This window comes from Besnoitia besnoiti, chromosome III, assembly GCF_002563875.1.
Source record: "Besnoitia besnoiti strain Bb-Ger1 chromosome III, whole genome shotgun sequence".
Classification (NCBI taxonomy): domain Eukaryota; phylum Apicomplexa; class Conoidasida; order Eucoccidiorida; family Sarcocystidae; genus Besnoitia; species Besnoitia besnoiti.
This window is the reverse complement of record NC_042358.1, coordinates 196,755-218,209: the sequence shown is the minus strand read 5'-3', so window position 1 is coordinate 218,209 and position 21,455 is coordinate 196,755. Positions and strand designations below refer to the sequence as shown.

General features: G+C 58.7%; 3 protein-coding genes across 3 annotated transcripts; 1 reads left to right on the top strand and 2 right to left on the bottom strand.

Annotated features, from left to right (window-relative positions):
• Window positions 1-1,236: 1,236 nt before the first annotated feature.
• BESB_043430 (uncharacterized protein) lies at window positions 1,237-12,883 on the top strand (the record flags this gene model as incomplete). The annotated part of the gene is made up of 13 exons (XM_029362794.1): window positions 1,237-2,361; window positions 2,838-3,308; window positions 3,537-3,850; window positions 4,156-4,598; window positions 5,000-5,650; window positions 5,850-6,514; window positions 7,669-7,973; window positions 8,455-8,838; window positions 9,475-10,413; window positions 10,725-10,884; window positions 11,522-11,898; window positions 12,223-12,385; window positions 12,749-12,883. 13 exons carry the CDS (start codon window positions 1,237-1,239, stop codon window positions 12,881-12,883), a joined length of 6,132 nt encoding a protein of 2,043 aa, XP_029220160.1.
• A 2,465-nt stretch (window positions 12,884-15,348) lies between these two features.
• On the bottom strand, window positions 15,349-15,630 carry BESB_043420 (uncharacterized protein; the record flags this gene model as incomplete). Its single annotated transcript, XM_029362793.1, has 1 exon — window positions 15,349-15,630. One exon carries the CDS (start codon window positions 15,628-15,630, stop codon window positions 15,349-15,351), a length of 282 nt encoding a protein of 93 aa, XP_029220159.1.
• A 2,992-nt stretch (window positions 15,631-18,622) lies between these two features.
• On the bottom strand, window positions 18,623-20,309 carry BESB_043410 (Rab11b; the record flags this gene model as incomplete). Its single annotated transcript, XM_029362792.1, has 3 exons — window positions 18,623-18,880; window positions 19,152-19,373; window positions 20,118-20,309. 3 exons carry the CDS (start codon window positions 20,307-20,309, stop codon window positions 18,623-18,625), a joined length of 672 nt encoding a protein of 223 aa, XP_029220158.1.
• Between the last annotated feature and the right edge of the window lie 1,146 nt (window positions 20,310-21,455).

Below are 21,455 nucleotides of genomic sequence, written 5' to 3'. Positions count from 1 at the left end.
TGAGACACACAGTGGAGGCTGCCAACTCGGTCATATCGGTTCGCCTTACATGCTTTGTTTCAAGCAAGTAAGAGACGAATCACAGAGCTCATTACCACAGCAACCAGGAACGACGCGCCCCCCGCCCTTTCAGCCGCCCGAGCTCTCGAGAGCGGCAGAGAAGCCCGGAACGTGAAGAGCGGAGTACGTCGAGGAGAAGCCGCACTTGGAATAGCGGGAACGTTGAGGAAAGCGCGTTCTCATGCACAGTTCGTGCCCAGTAGAACGGTCCAGCAGAAAGGGTTTGGCACGGCCAAACCAGCACACGCGGGGGATGACCTCGAGTTCCCCAGGGGGTTCCTCCACGAGCTGTAGCAACTCGCTGCGCAACCTTTCTCGAGGAATGAGGTGCACGTAGACCTAAACATTGACAAGTTTGCGCCGTTTCCGTGACAGAGTTATCGTTTCGACACCCGCCAAAGTCGCCCTCACTCCTTGTTCCCAGAAGCTCGCAGCCGGCCCCTGCTGTCTCGAGTTCCGCTGAGCTTGACGCCGCGAGTTCGACTCCTGCGAAAACCTTGCATGCTAGGAGTCATGCGCGCGGGCGCTCGGATCGGCGCCCTATTCTCTCACATTTGTCCGCAGAGTCAATTTGTCAACACGTGGCCGTTGTCTGCGTGCTCTTCAAGGCTTTCACCAGCTGCGCCTTACCAGCGCGGCTCACGGTCGTTTCGGCGGTGCGCGGTCCTCTCGTTTGTATGCTTCGATTGGCTTCCGTGGCTGTCTAGCTGCGTTCCCTCTCCCGTGGTTTGCCCGTCCAACATTCGGTACGTGACTGTGTGTTGGATAGGCGGCGTCCGAATGAGTGAGTCTGAAGGTTTACGAGGCTTTTCAAAGTGCTTCGTCGTGTGTGTTTCAGCGACGCTATTGCGTCGTTTTCTGTCCCGAGGCCAGAGGGCACGCGGTTCCGGTGGCAAATCCCGTATGGCAGACATACTCGGCTCTTGTTTCTTTCCCTTTGAAGGACTGAGTTCCCTACTGTCATCTTGGCCGTGTCTATACCCGTTCTATACTCTTGGGGTTTTCGTCCGTCCGCGCCCTCGGTCGGTCTCCTCATCCTCGTCGCCTCCTGGAATCGGCGGCTGGTGCTTTTTCCCGCCGGCGCCGCCGCGGCTCGAGACGCTGCGCCGAGCCTGCGTCTCCTTCTTCCTGACCCTTCTTTCCTAAAGTCTTACTCTTCTCGCTTGCCCACCAAAGATGCGAAATGCGCGGGGGCTAGGGAGCAATCCCCCATTCCAGCCGGCGCCGCGCGCGACGGCCAGCCCGGTGATGTCTGCCTCTGCCCTCCATGCCTCTTCAGATGGAGTTGTCGGGTCCCACACACTCTGTCCCCTTCCGCGGTCCGGGCGCTTGCTCGCCATTCTCTCCTCTCGCGACCGCTTCCGTTATTTACAGTCGCCCTCGCGCTCCACGCAGCCGTCATCTCAAGAGGCATCGCCCCTGTGTTTTCCGCGCATTCTCTTCTTTTTCCTCTGCTTTTCCTCTCTGTCTCTCCTCTCGTGTCGGTTTTCTAGCGTCTCTGCAGCGGCGACTGTTCAACAGCCGCCACCCCGCGCGAGCCTGCCAGACTTGATGCTGCCGTCGGCGAATGGCGGCGGTGCCGCTCGACGCGAAGGCGCCCTGGAGCTTCTCTCAGGATCGCCTTCTTCCCCCTCTTCTCCTGCTGTTCAGGACGCGCAGGTTGCCGCCGCGCTGGGGGAGACGTCTTCGTTTCCGCTCTGTCCTTCTCTCCCTCCGCCATACGTCGTGTGGAACAGCGCCTTGCGAGACTTCAACGCGTGCTTTGCGCACGTGGCGCTTCCGCTCTTCGCCTTCCTTCCTCTCCTCCTTTCTCTGCGCCTCTTCTGGGCGCCGTCGGCCTCTTCGCGGCCGCGTGCCCTCTCCCGCCTGGATCGACTGCGCGTGGGTCTGCTTGTGGCGCTCGTCGTGCTTCTTCTCCTCCCTCCGCTGCTGCTCAACCTGCTGCTGCCGTTTGCACTCTCGCTCGCGGGCCTTTCCCCGCGCTCTGTGCTGCCGGCGGCCTTCCTGCCTCTCGCCGTCGACGTGGCGTTCCTGTGCGTCGCGCAGGCGCTGTTCTTCCTCTTCTTCCTCGCGCGACTTGTCGCCGAGGCGCACAGGCGCCGCGCGGAGTCTCGCCTGTTGAGGCTCGCGCTCGGAGTCGCCAACCTGAGTCAGTTGGTTCTTCTGCAGAGCGACGCGCGCGCCTGGCTGCGAGGCGACGCTTGGTGCGGCGCCGTCGAGGCGCTGCACCAAGCCTCTGGCGCCGCCCTCCTCGCGCTACTCTCCTGGCTTTACTGCGGCCGCAGCCGGCCCACCGACCGCGTAGGAACAGCCGCACACAACCGAGCGCCGCCGTCTCCTGTGTACTTGCATCCATTTGTGAATGCGTGCATATGCATGCGTGCCTGAATACATTTGTAGAGCTATATACATGCGTACGCTCGCACATACATGCGTACATGTATACTTACATAAATATGTGTAATATATGTGCACATATATACCTACACACATGCGTACGTACATTCTTACATGCGTGTCTGCCTACACAAGTACACCATATATATATATAAACATATATAGGCATCTGTTTTTAAACGTCTTTTGTCTTGGCGGGTAGGCAGCCGCATGGACGGGGTCTGTCCACGCGAGTCGGCTGGCTGTTCAGCGCGCGCGCGGAGAGGTTGCCGCTCACGTCGCGCGGATTTTCTGCGTGGAGTCGCCGCTCGTATCTACCAGCGAGAGTGCTGCCCTCAAAAACTCAAAGTCCTGTGGTGCGCGTGATTTGTTGTTTGCAGTCTCGGGGTCGCGTCCAACCTTCAGCGCGGCGGGCGGCGCGAGGCTCCTCCGCTCTGCGGGAGATGCCGCGAGAGCCGCGACCGCGCCTCCGCCGGCGTAGCGATGATGAGCGGGCGCTCGCTCTGCTTGACCCACTAGAGGAGGATTCGTGCAGCGAGACGGATAAGGACTTTTCAGATGATGACGGCGCCTCGGAGGCCTCCAAGGGCATCTCAGACGAAGAAAAGAGCCGCTGCGAGGGCAGAGGACGCAGGCGCGCGGGGCCCCGAGGGTACGCCGACGCCGACATTGAAGAAGGCGAAGAAGAGGAGCGAGACGGCGAAGCCCGGAAGCACCTGGCGCCCGAGTTCCATGCGAGCGTCTGGCAGAAGCTGACCTTTGCGTGGCTGTCGCCGCTCGTGTCCAAGGGCAGAACGCAGTCGCTCACCCAGAGAGACCTCTATCGACTTCCGCCCTCCATGCAGGCGAAGGTAACTGGCCTCGAAAAATGGTGTTGCGAAGTGCCTTAAGAAGGCACACGCGTCGGCGTCTCCCCACGAGTGTCTTGCTGGCGCGGAGGGGAGGGGTGGGGAGAGGGAGGGGAAAGTTGTTTCACGTCCTTCCTCTCTCGCGTTTTGGTGCCTCTTTGTCGCGTTCACGCTGGCGCTGCCGCTCGAACCGCTTCTTCGCTGCTCTCCGTGCCCGCGTGTCTTTTGTAGGCTCAGGCCGACACGCTGGAGGAGGCGTGGCGCGCGGAGGAAGAGGCCTCTCGACCTCTGTTTCCAGTTCCTGGATTTTCCGTGCCGCAGCCCCCCCCCTCTTCCTCGTGGTCTGTCGCTCGCTTTCCTTTGCGGTTCCGCAGCGACTTCAGAACGCCGAGTCTGTTCAGAGTGCTGTTGAAGTGCTACGGCCACAGACTGATCCTGCCGGCCTGTCTCAAGTTTGTCGTCGACCTGCTCGGCTTTGTCGGGCCTGTGATGCTCCACCGGATCATCTCCTTCCTCGGTTCAGACACGGCGGCCGCGGACGCAGAGTGAGTTCGGGTCGCGCGTGAGGGCAGCCGATTTTTCGGGCAATTTTGTTGAGTTTTCACGTTTTTCGTCAGCAGTCGGCGACGCTCTCTCCACGGCCCTGGCGGGATTCTCCGCAGGCAGTCCGAATGTGGGGGACCATGTGTGTGTGCCGATTTGAAGGCTGTATCCGCAGTGGATGGCTGCGGATTGCTGCCTCCTGCGCCGCGAGGCAGTGAGGAGTGGCGCGACGCACTGAACCGAAACGACTCCGAAGCAGCGCGCGAGGATGCAGGTTTCCGTGGTGGTGCGAGTCGTGTGTGCGCAGGGCGACGCTGTGGGATGGCGTGTTCTACGCGGGCATTCTTCTCTGCTCCAGCGTGGTGCAGTCCTTTCTGTTGCATCAGTACTTCCATCTGCAGCTGGTGCTGGGAATGCAGATGCGCGTGGCGGTTGCCTCGCTCATCTTCCGCAAGGCGCTGCGTCTGATGCCCGGCGCGAAGCCCCGCGCGGCCGCCGCCTGCGCCTCCTCAGAGGCTGCGTCTTCTTCCTCCTCTCCCTCTTCTTCGTCCTCTTCTTCCGCAAGCACGGGCAACGTGGTAAACTTGATGTCGGTCGACGCGCAGCGCCTGCAGGACAGGATGCTGTACATACACATCCTCTGGTCTGGCCCGCTGCAGATCTGCATCGCGCTCCTGCTCCTCTTCAGGCACGTCGGCGTCGCTGCGCTGGGCGGCGTAGTCGTCATGCTCGTCGGCGGCCCCATAACAGGTCGGCAGAGAGGGACACCCGGAGCCGAGAACCTGAAACCCCGCGACGCAGCGTGTCCACACGCGGTCTGGCAAGAGGCGTCGGAACAGCGGCTGTCTAGGGACGCTGGGCGGCGAGTGATCCACCAAAATAAGTAGTAAAAAAATATACAAACACTTTTTCCATTTACTTCCTCACTATAAACTTACTAATCCTTTTTATTCTTCACTTCATATAATGATGAATACCGGTGCTAAAGCCAATTGAAATGAAAGAAACCAGCTGCTCCCCCCCCCTCCCCCCCCGCTCCTGTCGCTCGAGGCAGCAGGCGCTGCTGGGGGGCCAGCTCTCTACACTGGCGGCGGCGTTTGCGCGTGGCGAGGCGGCGACTGAGGTGCGTGTTTTTGGGTGTTGTTCCTCAGGCCTGGTGGCGCGTCGCATCAAGCGCCTGCAGAGCGAGTTGATGAGTTTGCGCGACGAGCGCGGGAAGCTGACGGGGGAGTTCCTCGCGGCGATGAAGGTCGTCAAGCTGTACGCGTGGGAGACGAGTTTCGCGGCGCGGATTGCGCAGCTGCGCACAGTCGAGCTCGCGGGGCTCTGGGCGTACCAGGTCGCGGGCATGGCGATGCGGCTGCAGTGGCTGAGCATGCCGCTTGCGGTCTCCTCCACAACTTTCGGGCTCTACGTCTGGCGCCACGGCGAGCTCGACCCCGCGACCGCCTTCACGGCCCTCGCGCTCTTCAACGCACTCGGCTTCCCCATGCAAATGCTGCCCGCCACCATCAACAACGCCGCGGAAACCGCCACCGCGCTGCAGCGCATCCAGCGCTTCCTCGACCTGCCTGAACGCGCCCCGCAGGCCCCGCCCCTCGCCCTCGCCGTCGCCGGTCGAGACCTCCTCGACTTTGGCGACGCCCACGACGCGGCCTCTGTCACGGCCAAACGGCCTGCGCCCGCGAGCCTGCCCCCCTCGCTCCCGACCGACATGTTCGCTGTCGAGGTCTCCAGCTGCGACGTCTGCTGGCCTAGCGGCGAGCGGCTCTTCGCCGATCTGAAGCTCCAGTGTCGCGCGGGTAAGCCGTCCGTCTCCCTGCCTCCCCTCGCCTTCCAAGCGGCGCCTGGCTGGGCGCGCGAAACGTTTCAAGTGCGCTGGAGGAGGGAGCGTTGAGTCGCGAGAGTGGAGACAGAACGGAGAGAGCCGGGGGGTGTCTTCTGTGGCGTTCGTCTCTGTGTGTGACCGGCGCGAATCGTTGCTTTGCCGCGCGCGTTCAGGCTCGCTCACCGCAGTCGTTGGTCCGACTGGCAGCGGCAAAACGGGCCTGCTGGCGACTCTGCTCGGCGACACACTCGTGGCGGCGCCTGCGTCGTCGGCGCTTTTGGCCGCCTCGCCCACGCGCCCGCCAGCCGCGGCGGGGCTGAGCGCTGCGGACGCGTTTTCGAGTTCGGCGTTTGCGTTGCTTCCGCCGCACGCGTCCGCGCCGCGGGTCTCTGTGGTGGGGCGGGTGGCCTACGTGGCGCAGGAGCCGTGGATCCAGAACGCGACGCTGCGTGACAACATCGTTTTTGGCTACCCTTTTTTGCCGGCCTGGTACAAGCGCGTGCTGGCTGCCTGCTCGCTGCTGCCTGACCTAGCGCTCCTGCCCGCGGGTGACCAGACGGAGATCGGGGAGAAAGGCATCAACCTCTCTGGTGGGCAGAAGCAGCGCGTCGCACTCGCCCGCGCCGTGTACGTACAGGCGGACGTCTACCTTCTCGACGACTGCCTCTCTGCAGTCGATGCGCACGTCGCCGCGCACATCTTTGAAAAATGCATCCGCGGCCTCCTGCGCAACCGCACTGTCGTCCTCGTCACGCACAAACTGACAACGACCCTCCCGCACGCGCAGCAAATCCTCTTCCTCAAGGACAAACGCATCTGCTTCGACGGGGCCTACAAGGTGAGACAGCCCGCGCGTACTCCGACACGCTCGCCGCAGAGCCAGCTATACAGACAGATAGACTCATTTCTATACGTACATATTTTTTGCATTTTTACTTATATTTATCTATAGTTTTATATTTCTGTCTATGCGTGTATTTGTAAGTTGTGTGCTTGGAGCGCGCCACGCGGACGAAGGCTCTGCGACGGCGATGCGACGAGGCGCCTCGCGTCAAGTGAGCCATGGCGGTTCGGGATTTTTGAGAGAAGCGGCTTGAAGCAGCCAGGACAAATAGTCCAATTCAGTAGTGTGTGGAGGATGAGAGAGACGCGCACGCGCGGAGTGGCACAGGTGCAGGCGTAAGTCGCGGTCTCTGTCCATGCGCTGAACTGTGGATCGCCGCTTGCGACGCCGATAGACGCCGAGACAAGTCTGTGGCTGTGCCGTCTCGCTGCGGGAGAGAGCGAGCGCGGGCGAGACATCGGCAGACTGACCGGCCTCGGTCTAAACTGGTGAAGCGGGAGAGCGAAAGCTTCAGTGGAGAGCTGGGCGTTTTTGAGGGGCTTGGTGGGTTTCTCGTCGCTGAGGAGGCGCGCTGAGAGCAGCGTGAACGCAGACGTTTGTGAAAGACAAAGCAGGAACGACGCATGTGTACTGGCAGAACAAACGTGCCGTGACCCTAAACCCTAAACCTTCAGGTTTTCAGTCTGACGCTCCCCCAACTGAGCTATCCCGGCGAGGACACTCGCCTCGGTTTCCTTTCGTGGCTCTTTCGCAAATCTTGTCGCCTTTTCCTTCTCTCCGTGGAGCGTTTTCGCGGCATTTCTCGCATTTGTCCTGCCGGATGTCTTCGTCTTCCGGTGCAGTTGCGTGTTTTTCGGCGTGGTGCTCCGAGGCCTTCTTTCCCCCCTCCACCCTCCTTTTCTCTCGTTTCCTCGCTCGACGTTTTCTGCGTCTTTGTTCTCCTGCTTCTCTTCTCATCTTTCGTGAATGGAAATCTGTCCTGTCGCCAGAGAGGCGCCGGGGGGAAGGACATGGCCGCGTCGGGGCGCGCAGCGAGGCGCACTGAGAAAGCGAAGTGGACCCACGACGAATACGTGAGTGTGCTTCCAGAGCTCGCTTGCCTTGTCATCGGTAGCCTCGCGCGTGTTCCTTGCGTCTCTCTCCTGCAGGACTTGCAGCAGCTCGCGGACTTCCAGGTCTTCTCTCTGCAGGCTGAGAGGGAGGAGGCGGCGGAGCGCCAGCGCGAGACGGAGGAGACGAAGGGCGTCTTTTCGAGTCTTGCGTCTCCGGAGGAAATGCACCGGCGGCGGGATTCTGTGTCGTCGCGAGTCTCGCGCGAAGACCTTCCAAAGTCCGGCGAGCGCGGAGGCGCAGGCGACGCCGAAGCCGAGCCGCGACAGGAGGTAAACGCGAGCCGAGGCAGCGTCGCCGTCCGCGTGGAGCGCGCCAGTGCCGCGCAGGCAGACTCGATTCGGTGAGGAGGGAGATGAACCTTTTTCGAGACTTTATCGGCGATGGAGGACTCCACCAGCACCTGAGACGTGCGTTCCTCTGCGGCTTTCTTCTCGGGTGTAGAGACGCCAACTCGGGGCATGCGCGCCGCCAGAGAAGGGCGGCCTTGACGAGTGGAAGCGCGGTTTCGCGTCTTTTGTCTCGAGTTTTTTGTCCCTTCCTTTCTTCTGTCGAGGTGTCTGTCGTTCTTCAAGCCTCCGATGCGGTCTCGCAGTCCTTCTCCGGGCGCAGCAGGAGGCGCCAGCCTGCATCGTCGGGTCCTCGCGCCCACGCTAAACCTTTCCGCCCTTCGGAGGTGCCGGTTTGGGGCGATTTATGTCTTCTTCGTCTGGCGTTTTGTTTGCGAGTGAGTCTTCTTCGTGCTCCTGTTGCGACGGGCACTTCCCACACAGTGTCTCACGCAGTTGTCGGCACGCGTTTGCGGCGCTTCCGTTCTTTCTCAGCCGTCAGGGGGCGTTGATTGAAGAGGAGAATCTACGGCATGGCGACGTGGGGGCGGCGGTGTATCTGGAGTACCTAAGAGGCGCGGGCGGCTTCTCCGTCGGCGTCCTTGTTTCCGCGTGTCTCGCGCTCTCCAACGCAGTACTTGTCTTAGCCAACCTGTGGCTCTCTCATTGGTCGGACGCCTCGCAGAATGCGCGAAAATCTCGTTTTTTCGGGGCCTTGGAAGCCGAGGTCTCGCTCTCCGCCGGAACGGGATTCGCCGTCTACGTCGCGCTCGTCTTGCTGAACCTCGCAGTCGCCGTCTTAGGCTACTTCTGCGTCATTCGCGGCGCGCAGGCCGCCGCCCGCTACTTCCACGATCGCCTCCTCAGCGCGGTCACCGAGTGAGAAGCGCAGCGATCCTCCGCGAGAGAATGGCGACGCACCCGTGCGACTCTCTGTGTTTGTTGGAGAATACCCTTCACTGCCGCGCTGCTGCTTCTCCACGCAGTCCACCGTTCGCCAGCGAGCACATATACATAGATATATATATCTAGCTGTATAAAAAATGATACGTATGTAGAGATGTGTAGTGATACGTATATAGAGATGTATGTTGATACGTATATAGAGGTGTGTATCTAGAGATGTATATTGATACGTGTATAGATATGTCTATATCGACACGTGTGTAGAGGTGTATATATAGAGATGTATATAGATACGTATGTAGACATGTATATACACATGTATATGTTGAAAAGGATATAGAGATGTATATTGAGATACGTATATAGAGATGCATGTTGATACGCATGTAGAGATGTGTCTGTACCTGTATATAGAGCTGAGATTGTAGCTTAGTGTGTATAGATCGCTGCAGGTGCGTGTATGGATGCGTCGCATGCGTAGGTCGGCGGAGATGCGCAGCGTGTGTGGTTGAAGGACTCGACAGGAACTGTGGAGGCCGCTGGCGGTGTCCGGGTGGTCTGCTGCCGATGTGGCTGGCACGGCCTGGGGTGTGTGCGTTTTCTCTTCAGCGCGGAGATGTCGTTCTTCGAGTCGACGCCGCTGGGACGTCTGTTGAATCGCTTCACCAAGGACCTGAACACGGTTGACGAGACGCTGCCTGAGACGTTTACGTCGTATTTGAATTTGATTTTTCGCGCGATCGCGACCTTCACGGCGATCGCGTTTGTCTTTCCGGTATTTCTCCTCTTTCTGCTCCCGCTGCTTGCCTTCTACCGGTCGGTGCAAAACTACTACATCCCGACGTCTCGCCAGCTGCAGCGGCTGCAGGCGCTGCTGCGCTCTCCGATCTTCCAAGACTTTTCCGAGACGCTGGAGGGCGTGACTACTATCCGCGCGTTCAGGCAGCAGGCGCGCTTTCAGACGCAGAACGAAGCCAAGATGAATGCCGAGCTCGAGGCATGCTACCTCTACGTCGCCTCCAACCGCTGGCTGGCGCTGCGCCTCGAATTCGTCGGCACCATGGTCGTAACCTTCACCGCCTTCTGCGCGGCGCTCGCCAAACAGTCCTCCGCCGCCCGCGGCCTCTCTTCAGGCCTCTCTGCCGGCCTCTCCGCGGGCGTCTCGGCGGGCCTCGGCGGCTTGGCGGTCTCCTACGCGCTGAACATCACGCAGCAGCTCAACTGGCTGGTGCGCTGCGCCAGCGACACAGAAAGCAACATCCTGTCTGTCGAGCGCATCAAGGACTACGCCGACGAGATCCCCGCCGAGGCGCTGGAACCGAGAGGCTCGCAGGCCGTGCCAGCCGCGCGAGGCGGCGCGCTCTCTCGCAGCGGCCGGGACGGCCTCGTGGCGTTTCTGGGCAGCGCGCGGACGCAAGCCAACGCCGAGAGCCTCGCAGAATGGCCTACCGAAGGGCGCGTCGAACTCCGCGGCCTCGGTGCCCGCTACCGCCGCGACAGCCGGCTGGTCATCCGCGGCGTCACAGCGGAGTTCAGACCCGGCGAAAAGTGAGGAGAGGTCGAAGAAATCGAGCCAGACAGACGCAGAGAGACGTGTAGCCACACCCGACGACGCCGAGGCGGAGGACCCGCCGGGGGGGAGGGGGGGACGGGGGGGGACAGCCGCAGCCGAGCGGCTGAGCGTCTTCGGGAGGAGACGAGAGAGAGCGAGGGGTGGGGACAGCGTGGCGGGTTTGGTTCGCGGCGATGTGGATCGGGCGTGTGCGTCTCTTTGTTGTGACGTTTGGCTCGCTGCGTCTGGGCGAGGCAGCGGGGACGTTTTCGCGCGTGCCGAGGTGGTTTTTTTCGCGTTTTTTCAGGATCGGGTTGGCAGGCCGCACAGGCGCCGGAAAGAGTACGCTGCTGCTCACGCTGCTGCGCCTCGTGGAGCCTGCCGAGGGCGCAGTCCTCGTCGACGGTGTCGACTGCCAAGAGGTCGCCCTCCGGCTCCTCCGCTCAAAATTCTCTATCATTCCTCAGGTACCTGCCAGACTCCTCTCAGCCGCCTTCGCGGCGCGGGTCTTGTGCGTCGAGGCGAGGCCAGCAACACCCGCAGGCGTCCATCTACTTGTCTCTGTATCTTTGTTTTGTCTATTGGATTAATACTTTCAATTTCTACACACATGCGCACAGATGCGTGACTCCGCTGTGCAGCTGCGTGGAGGAGGGGGGCTTGTCTTGCAGGCCGTCACACTCGGCGTGGACGGAAGGCGTTCCCTGATCTTCTCGACAGATCTAGGGTTCAGGGCACAGCTTTCCCTTCGCCTAGTTCGAACCACATTTGAGGCTAGTTCCCCTTCTCTTGCGTGCTTACTCGGTTTTTACGGGGCGGGGCTGCTGCTGTGCCGATTCGCAGCGGCCGAGCGGGCGCGCCGCGAGGGTCTAAGGTAGTCTTATTATATGTAACGCTGTTCGTGGAAATCGAAAGAGCTTTCACGGATTGTACTCGTGAAACGTGATTAGTCCACGTTCTTCACGCACATGGCCTGATGCATCTCTGCCGCCCGCCCCCCACGGGTGTTCGCGATGGAACTCCCACAGGCTCATCTCTGTATTCTGAATTCCAGTGGACCACGTCCTCTGTGGGTTTTTCTTCTTTTTTTCACTTTTCTTGTAGGATCCGATCCTCTTTTCGGGCACCGTCCGCTTCAACGTTGACGCGCTGGGGCACGCGTCAGACGAGGAGATCTGGCGAGCGATTGAACGCGCGCACTTAGCACCGCACGTGTTGTCTCTCGCGGATGCATGCGGCCCCCACGAGGGTTCGCCGCGCGCAGCGGCGTCTCCGCCGGCGTCGGACTCGACAGACGCCTCTTCGCCGCTCGCGGCGGCGGCACCCGAAGAGGCCGTCGACGGCCTGGACGCCTGCGCGCAGCTCCGAGAGGAAAAGGACCGGGCGCTGTGGAGGCGCCGAAGGGCGGCGCTCGACGCAGCCGTCGAGCAGAACGGAAAAAACTTCTCCATGGGGCAGCGCCAGCTGCTGTGCCTCGCCCGGTGAGAGAGAGACACCCGCGCGTTGCAGAGACGAGCCTGAGAGACGCGCCCACGCAGTTGGGCGGCGAGCGAGCTGCCTGCGCGCCGGCGGGGAGGCGTGCCTCTCGCCATATATATGTGTATAGTATATATGTATTTAAAAGTATGTTTGAGTATCTGTGCTGCCCATGCAATGCCCTGGATGCTGGGGGGCATGGAGCTTCAGGCAGATCGCTGTGCGGCGAGAGGGCCTGTGAGGCGCGTACGACGGCGAGCAAGTGGGCGTTTGCAGCGGCGCACGCCACGCAGGGCTGAGAGTTTTTCTTGCGCTGTCTTTCTTTCCAGCGCGCTGCTGCGGAAGAGCAAAATTCTGCTGTTGGATGAAGCCACTTCGGTTGTCGACCCGCGGACAGACTCGCTCATTCAGGCCACGATTCGCCGCGACTTCGCGGACTCGACGCTCATCACAGTCGCGCACCGCCTCGAAACGATCATGGACTACGACAGGGTGAGGAGAGGGCGCGCCCGCACCACTTCCCAAGCGCTACAATAACTCTAAAAAACCGAGAAAAATTGAAAAAAACTTGCGTCGCTGAGCAGAGGCAAAGAGAATGCCGCGTGAGGTTAGAGGGCGCCGCCTCTGCTCACAGGGCGACAGTCCGCAGGGGACGGAGGACATTTAGAGACGCAAATGAGGAATCTGAAGCTGTTCAGATCCATCCCGTGTTAATGGCGCCCAGGGCGCACTCCCCCTACTCGATCTGTTTTCGTTTTTTTCGCATATCGTGTATTTGCTTGAGTCCGTCGGCGCGGCTCGCGTGGCCGTCGCAGCTTCCACGTCTCGCCGCGTTTTTTTTTTTTTTTTTCTCAGATTTTAGTCATGGCTGATGGCGAGGTGCGTGAGTTCGACACCCCGCAGACGCTCTACAGAGACCCTCGCAGCCTCTTCCGCAGCTTCTGTCTGCAGGCGGGCGTCGCGCCCGTCGCGCTGCCTAACGGAGTCTGAAGACGCGAACAAGTCAAAGCAATCAGAAAAAGGCCAAGTGAATGGGAAGCGCGAGCAAGCCAGCGACTGCGAGACTCAGCAGCGGGCAGTACGAAGAGAGGAAGCAAAGGGGGCGGAGGCGCGTAAACGCGCGCGGACCGAAGGAGCGGGAGAATCTGTGGCGCCGCGCGATCGAGGCGTCAGGCAATGCGGCTTGCAAATCCTGCGAGACCGTCCCTCTCTCTCCCTGCCGCGAAGATCAATGAAACTCGTGTATGAAGTTTAGAATGCATCTGTGCAGTTCAACTCGCCGGTTGTGTTATTTGGCGTAGATCCTCCATCACTTTGGATACGCGGGGTCCGAGCTTTCGGCTCGAGGCTTTAGAAGAACACGAATTTTGTGCTGCCTATGGGCGGGGGAATCGCCCTTCGTTTTCTCCTTTCGAGTTGCGACCGCCCACACGAGAGGCCGTGTAAATTTTTTTCGAAGCACAGACTGCCGGTCAATGAGAGACTCACGCCAGGGATGAAACCAAGCAGACAGACAGGGCCGCACTAGACACAAATAAATCAATAAAAGATGACTAGATAAATAAATAAAAATGGAGACACAAAGAGACCAACAGGCGAGACAGAAAGGCGCTAAATAGGGCCCCACTAGTGGAGAGGTAGAAACGCAGAGAGAAATGCCGAGGGACGACAGCGAGGCACGCGTAGAATGGAATCCAGACTCAAATTCAAGTATTTCTAAAACAGTATTAGTAAACTACTAATGTGTAATTTCCAATGTAAATATGCCAGTTGTCTCACCCTCTAATCAGAAAAGTTAAAGCCTTTGTGCTAAATTGATTAGTAGTCTTGGATAGACACTGTATCCTCTACGAAGTTACAAAGGGATAAGAAGGCCCGCGCGTGCGCTGAACATCGAAGTTTGGGATTTACCAACGCCCGCCCGCTCTTTGATTGTCGCACGTGAACTCTATCTAGCTTGGCTACCCAGAAGCTTCTATCGCTTCTCGCGGTGCATGTAAGAAGATTCTCGCCTCGAAAGACGCAAAGCCCCGTGAGCCCTGCATGCAGAGACAGAAGAGGTGAAGGAAGAGCGCAGAGCGAGACAGTGCCAGAAAGAGAGAGGAAGGAAGGTGGGCGGAAAAGGAGCCACGAAGGTTTGTCTGAGTTGAAGCGATGCATGCGAGGGAGACGTCGCGCGCCTCTGAGAATTCAAAACTTTATCGCAAAAAGTCGCTGGTTTACGAGGACAGAAGAAAAGGCTCTACGAGCACACGTGACAGCAAAATAAAAAAGTCTTGCTCTCTCTCCCCTGACCCGCCCCTTCCCTTCAGCTACTTGACTTTCACCTTGCTCCCCCATCTTCTTCGTCTGCTACTGAAAGTCACCTCCGAGTTGTCATCCTCGTCGGCGCCGGTCTCTCTGCACTTCCTTTCTCGCGTCGCGGGGGTTGTAACGGCTTTTTGCGTGCTGCGCTTCAACGCATTCCCGCATCGAGAGAAAAGCTGTTGGCTCCTCCTCGTCGGCGGCCGTTTTGCTGCTCGAACGCCTGCAAGGTCTCTCACCTTCCTCCCCCGACGGCCCCTTTCTGAACGCGCGAGAGCTTTTCCTTCCTCCGCAGAGTCTGTCACTCCACGCTGCTGGACGTCGCGTCCCTGTCTCCCGTGTGCTCGCTCAGTCTCGCCGCGCAAAGATATGAAAAGTGCTGAGAGTCCTTCTCTCCTCGAGAGATTCATCATGCAGGGTAGTGAAAGCGAAGCTGCAGCTGCCTTTATCGTTGTCTGGAAGGACGAAGGCGCAGCGCAGACGAGACAGGCCGGCGGGGAAAAGCCAGATTCCTAACTCGAAAAACCCTCCTCTCCCCAAGTTGAGTGGGAAGGAGATCTCTGCGCTCCGAAGCCTGCGTCAGCTGCGCACAAGGCCACCCCGCTTATGGGGGCCTGCTGTCGGGAGCGAGGCCAGCCAGCGGCGATTCAAATACCCCAAGAAAAGGACTCGTATTCTACCCGTCGCAAAGCCGCCGACCCGAAAAGACGCAGAAGATGAAAGGATGGGGGAGAAAGAAACGACGAGACCGGCGGCGACCACGAGGGGGCCACGCGGCAGAGACATGCAAGGGCAAAAAAACGGAAAAAATCGCCCCGAGACGAATCGACAGCGGGCATGCTGAACCCACAAAAATCCCCGCGAAGGACCGCTGAAAATGAAGCGATCCACGCGTACTGATGCTCGACGCCGGATCCCTCCCCCTCCCCCTCCCCCTCGGCCCTTAACCCAGAACCGTCCCCCCCCTCCTTGCCGGTCAAGTTTCTGCTCTCGAGAGCTCAACGCCTCCTTCCCTGTCCCTGTCCTGCGCGCTGTGCAACAAAAAAACGCACCACACACCTCCTTTTCCTTTTCGGACTTCCTTCTCCTCTGTCGAGCGCCTCCCGCCACCTTCGGGGCCTTTCTTTTTCTTCTCTCGCGTTTCGGCCGCTTCACCGCCTTTCTCGCTGGTCGTCTTCCTTGTCGGCCGCGCGGCCGTCGGAGGCGCCCTGCGCGAGGTCCCAGATAGCGTCGGAGAGTCCCTTCAGCCTGAGGAAAAAGGAAGAAAAGTTGAAACCGATCCAGACGCCCAGGAGCACGCCGAAACCGACGCCTGACCAGAAGCCGAAGACAGGCTGCTCGGCCTGCCGCAACAAGTCGTCGAGCTCCCGCGAGGCCAGGTGCTGGGTCATGCCCAGGCCGCCCACAAACAGCGCCGGGAGAAAGAATCCCATTCTGAGAGGCGCGGTGGATGGGAGGGACGCGAAAGAAACGAAGAGGTTTTTGAAAAAAGGAGACGAAGACAGCGAGCGCTCGTGGCAAGCGAGGTGGACGAGGACACGAAGGAAAACCGAAAGAAGACAATGCCCACGACAGAACGCACGAGAGTGAACAAGAGAGGAAACTGAGGCGCGGATGGCGAAAGAAGATGCCAGCAGGGGGAGGGTCGTTGACGACGGGGCACGGGATCAAAGGAGAATGCCGAAAACTCCCTCCCTTCTAGCACTGCCCTCCGCCGCCCTCCTGGCTGTCGCCTGCCGCTCTCCGTTGGAAGACTGACGCTGAGTCTGTTAGTGAAAGTTGTTCACCGAGGCGAGACGCGAGGGAAGAAGCCGACCACGCCCGCCCGGCCCCGCCGCGAACAAGGGTCGGTCGTGACGAAAGGCGTTTCCCCGTCTGTTCCGTTTGCTCTCCTGCCCTTCTCCTCACTCTTTCAGCAGAATCGGCTCTTGAGAAATCAGAAAGACGAGAAATGAAACGAGTTGTGCGTGCTTTCAACCCGCCTGACTGCCGAGCTCGCGAACGCGCTCTTTGCGTGTGCTCTGCAGTGTACATACACCTACGGAAGGGGCAAAACGCAATCAGCCGTCGCCTTCCCCCAACTGTTGAAAGAAAGAAGGTCAGAAGGCAAGAAAATGAGGATTTAAAAGGCCGAAAACAGTAAAATCAACTGACTTATCGACGGTTCAAGCCGCTAGAGTCGTTGAGTCCCGCATGCGCTGAGCTCCGCAACTTTACGATTTCCGCCAAGGTCATCAGCCGCAAGCGTTCCGCCAATGAACCCAAAGGGAAAACGGCAGTACGTCTCACAGGACTTCATCTCTCCAGCAATGGTAGCACCCACTGTAGTGACAGCCTATCCTCTTATGCGTTTGTGCGTTCTCGCGCTCCTGTCGGGTAGTTTTCCGCTTTTTCTCCGTTCCTTTTGCTTCGCCTGGCTGGAGTCGGGCAGCCGTTGTAGCTACAGAGGCATCGCCGAACTGCGGTGCGGCTTTCATCGGCGGCTTTCCCCTTCTTGTCTTTTCTGCTGCTTGGGTTCCACTAGAAGAGGTGAACTGCCTCATCTGTTAAATCCTGAGCAGCGGTAACTCTACATAAGGCGCCCTAAACGAATGCCCCTGCGATGCCAGACAGCAGAAGTTGCCCGCGGGGTAGCGGCGATTCCAAGACTTGAGAATTGCTCATCGCTGCTCTAGATTGCCAACCTAACAGGGACGAAAGAATGCATGCTTTTGCGCATGCAACTTAGTGAACGCCGAGCTTGCTAGGGGGGAGGCATGGCTCTGAAATCGATTTTCGGTTCAACTGACAGTAGCCAGACACGCGAGGCTGTGTGGCCCTAGACCTGAAAAAGTACTGAATTTCCACACAAAATGCAGACGATTGAGAGCGGAGGGAGCTGCAGTGGTGGGAGAAGCAAGCGGCGCAGTGCCTCGAATCAAATGCTTTCCTGAGAACTTTACGCCGCATGTGCAGCTACACAAGGGCAGGCGCACATCAGCACACACGGCCTACAAGCCTGCGCATACACATGAAAATATTTACACATGCGTATACATGTATACGCAAATAATATACACGTATGGAGAAGTTGAGGCGGGCGAAGCCACTAGGGAGCCCAGTTTTTTTCTCTCGACCCTATCTGTTGCTTCGCTCCTCTAAAGCTCATCTTATTTCGAGCACATATTTCTACGTGGAGAAGTTCAGAGAACCCACTTTGAACAGAGACAGACGCCGCCGAGGCCGGTGACAGCGAGGCTGAGCGGAGCAAAGTAAAACTGCAGAGAGACAGACACGTCGACGAGTCAAAGCGCCGCTCTGCAGCGTAGCTAACCTAGCCGCACCCGACCACCACCGGCCTGGCGCGAGGAGACATAGGCAGAGCGAAGTGAGATGGAATACTCTGCAGGTCGCGTTTCAGTTGTATTCATGACCCAGAGGTGTTACAGGGGCGTCCATCGCGCTCTGCGTGCTTTCCACCGTCCCTTCTGAAGCAACCAAAATCTTCGCTGAGGCATCCTAGCAGAGCCACGCTCCCGACCTTCGCTCGAAGCTACACGTCGCTCAAACGCCTTAGCCTCCGGCTTCGGAAGAAGGCGAGCAAGCTGACAAAATTGACCCAGAGCTCCTCGTTCATATCAAGTGTCCCCCCCCTAGTGGGAGAAGGAAGGACACCTAAGCTAAACGCTGTGTCGTGTCGTTTCTGAAAAAAAAGGTACAGCCAGTGGAGCTGCGAAGCAGACTCTACACGCAGCGTCCCAGCGATGAGGCTAGCGGGGTGAGACGCGGCAGAGGGGGCAGGCCGCAGAGCGCTTCTGCGCCGACGACTTGACTGCGCGCAGTCGGGTGGGCATCGACTGCCGCGAACTGTGGACGCTCTTGCGACAGCTGGCACGCGGCCGACTGGAGAAACCGAACAAACGAAAAATTCGAAAGCTGAAACAAGCCAGCGGCATCTGAGCCACCCAAGGCGTCAAAACGAGCCTGAGCGAAGAGTTCTCGCGTCTCTCCAGTGCTCAGGACGCAGAACATCTCTACCGCGTCTCTGCAAGAATATCCAACAACGTACGTATATATATGCATATTTAAATATATATGTATATAAAAATACATATGGATGTAAATATCTAGATGTATATAAACATATATATGTACATATATGGAAGGGGCCTGCTCAGACGCCCACGCTCGTCTGATTCAAGAATCTGCACGGCCCTTTTGCGGTGTTTTCCGCATCCTCACAAAGACTCGATAGCTTTCTTCTTTCTGCAGTTCCGCTTCCGCCGAATGCTCGTGGTCGAGACCGAAGGGCTTTTTCGCTCGTCTCCCCACCAAGGTCTGCACGCGGCCACCTCTGCCTCTACGCAAAAATAAAAAAAATATACGTCCCTTGGGCAGTATTTCACGTGAAGGTCGCCAGCGTTCCCTCGCACGCGTCGAGCTCGTTTAATTCGCGCAGCAGCCGCCCGGCGCTGCGTTTCGGTTGTATGTCCCACTGGAGGCGAGGTGAACGCCGCCTCCGAGGACCGGTGGCTCCAGGCCGTTCGCACCGCCGCTGTGCTTGCCTCCCTGGGTGCGCTGGTTGTAAATCTCTTGCAGCAAGTTCTCGAAGATGTGCTTCACGTTGAACGAAGTCACGGCGCTCGCCTCGCTGAAGTACAGCCCGTTCGCCTGCGCGAACTTCGCCGCGAGCTCGTACGGGACCTGCTCCCAGCACAGAGACAGAAAAAGAGATGTCCGGCGAACCGAACTGGAAACATGCGCGGACAGCGCAAAGCTGCCTCGCATCGCTACGGAAAGGCGAACGAGAATTCTCACGAACGGCCAGGTCTCAAAGAAGGCAATGGATATACACAGAAGTACATGCACATGTATATGTAGATATCTGCGAATTCCTGGCTGTGCAGTGTATGTACACCTTAGGTGCGGGTGGATGGACGACTATTGCGTCGGACTGTGTCGCGTTTCGTCTTACGTCTCTCGCGCTAGGATCTTTTTCGACCAAGTCGAGCTTGTTGCCGACCATCATGATGACGATGTCGGGCTCCGCATTCTGTCGCAGCTCCTCGAGCCACTTGGATGCATTCAGGAACGTGGACTTCCGCGTGATGTCATACACCAGCAGCGCCCCGACCGCGCGGCGATAGTGCGCACTCGTGATGCTGCGGTAGCGCTCCTGACCTGCAGTGTCCCAAATCTGCAGGAAAAAGGAGAGAGGCGAAAATCCGACGCTTTGCACACGATTATATACACAAAACATACAGAAACATAGATGTATATCCACCTAGACAGAGAGATGCTCATTTGCAGGTGTCTGCAGGGAAACCCGGACAACGCCTCCGCGCCCGTCCCGGCAAGGAAGACCCAGAAGCGCGAAGGACGCTCTGCCTGAAGAAGCCTGCAGACAGGTGTACATATATATAAATGGTGTCTCCCTTTCGTTCTCATCAAGCCTCTACACATATTTTAAAAGTCCATATACATATATGTATATATATGTATATGCACACGTGAATTGGCCTCAGATCTTGACCGCTGACGGCATTGACGCGGCGGCTGAGTTCCCGTCCTCGATCGGATTGCGCAAGAGGAACGCGCCACGCACGGGCGCTTCAAGCGTGGGAAGAAAACACCTCGCGAACTCACAGCCGCGCGGCCTCTTCAAGTAGACCTGTGGCGCGCGCCCTCCCCGCTTTCCACTCTCGAGAATGGAGGCACACGTCCGGTTGCATGCGCACAGAGGGCTTTGGGAGTGAGTGTGCATGAAAAGAAGAGGTTCGAGGCAGATATTGTCCCTCGTACCCATGTGCGCATGTACGGCCTCCCAAAGGCGCCGCGGAGGCCTCTCATTTTCTTCCTCTCCCAACCGCGTCCTCCACCTGAGTAAAATGCGCGTTTGCCCGTCCGCTGCGAGGTGGAGAGCGTGTCTAACGATCCTTACCTGCGCCTTGACGGTGCCGCCGACCGCGAGTGGCACAGTGCGGGTGGCGAACTCGACGCCGATCGTCGCCTTGGGGGACTTCGGGAGAGTTCCTCGAATGTAACGCGAGAGCAAGTGCGTCTTGCCGACGGTCGCATCGCCCACAAGGATGATCTTGTAAAGGTGGTCGTAGTCCTCGGAGCCGCCCGCCATCTTTGCGAAGACGAGAAAAACGGTGAAAACCGAGAGAACCGCGTGCAAAGAAGAGGAAACAGAAGAGAAAAAGGCCACAACGTGAGTAGGGAGCACACTGCTCTCAAGCTTCGTGCCCAGAGGTGGATCTGAAAGACTCGACAAGAAATGCAGACTGAGCGGGCGCAGATCGTAGTCGAAGAGGCGCGAGACTCACGGCCGAGAGAGAAAGCCACCTGTTCGCGGAAAAAGCGAAGAAAGTCGCAGAACAGCAGCAAAACGGAAAAAGAGCCGCAACAGAGAGAAACTGAGACGAGGAGAAACCTGAAAAGACTTGGCGACGAAAAGGGACGAGGGGAGAAGAGGCGTGAGGAGACGCTGGGGCAAAGACGGGAGCCTGCAGTGCGACTACGGCTTCGCCCCTGGAGACAGAAAAAATTCAAGCGCCGCGAAGGAATGACAAAGGACGCGGCGGAGGACTTCGCGCAGAAAATAGGAGAAGAGACAAAGGGAGCAGGCAAAACGGACAAAGACGCACGAGTGGGTGGTGCTGCGATACCGAGACGCTGCAGCGCAGGGATGCGAGAGAAGGGAACAGAGGGCGTCCACCAGGGGAAAGCCAAAGAGCTTCAACGCCTCTTCGGAGAGTAGACGGGACTCGCGCGAACGCCGCCACGAGATGGAAAACAGATGGACTCGCAGCTTGTGCTAGATGGGTTCAAAACTTGACGCCCGTTGGAGAATAGGGCGGCCGCAGAGTAAGTCTTCTCGTTCTGAAGAGCCGATAACCGCGAAAACCGTCTCGGGAGGCAGCGCGGCCTCGAGGAGAGTCAGCCGAAGAAAGCAGGGGAAACGACGCTGGAGGCGCAGACTCTGATTCAGAAGTCGAGCGGCGAGTTGCCGCGGCGCTCTCCGGGGGATAATACAACACGAGAGCTAAGACGATAGAGGGAACGTAGACAGTTGAAGCGGGAAGCTCGGTGCGGAGGACTGCAAAGTTTATGAAAAGGTCATACACACAGGGCCGCGCGAGAAGAGGATTTGCGCGCGCTTCGCGTGGAAGAAACAGCAGGGGCTGGTCGGCGAAGGAGCTTGGAGGGCGGAGGACCCGCGGAAAAACTGGGAGCCTTGAAGGAAATCCACTGGCAAACGCAAGAAAAGACAGGG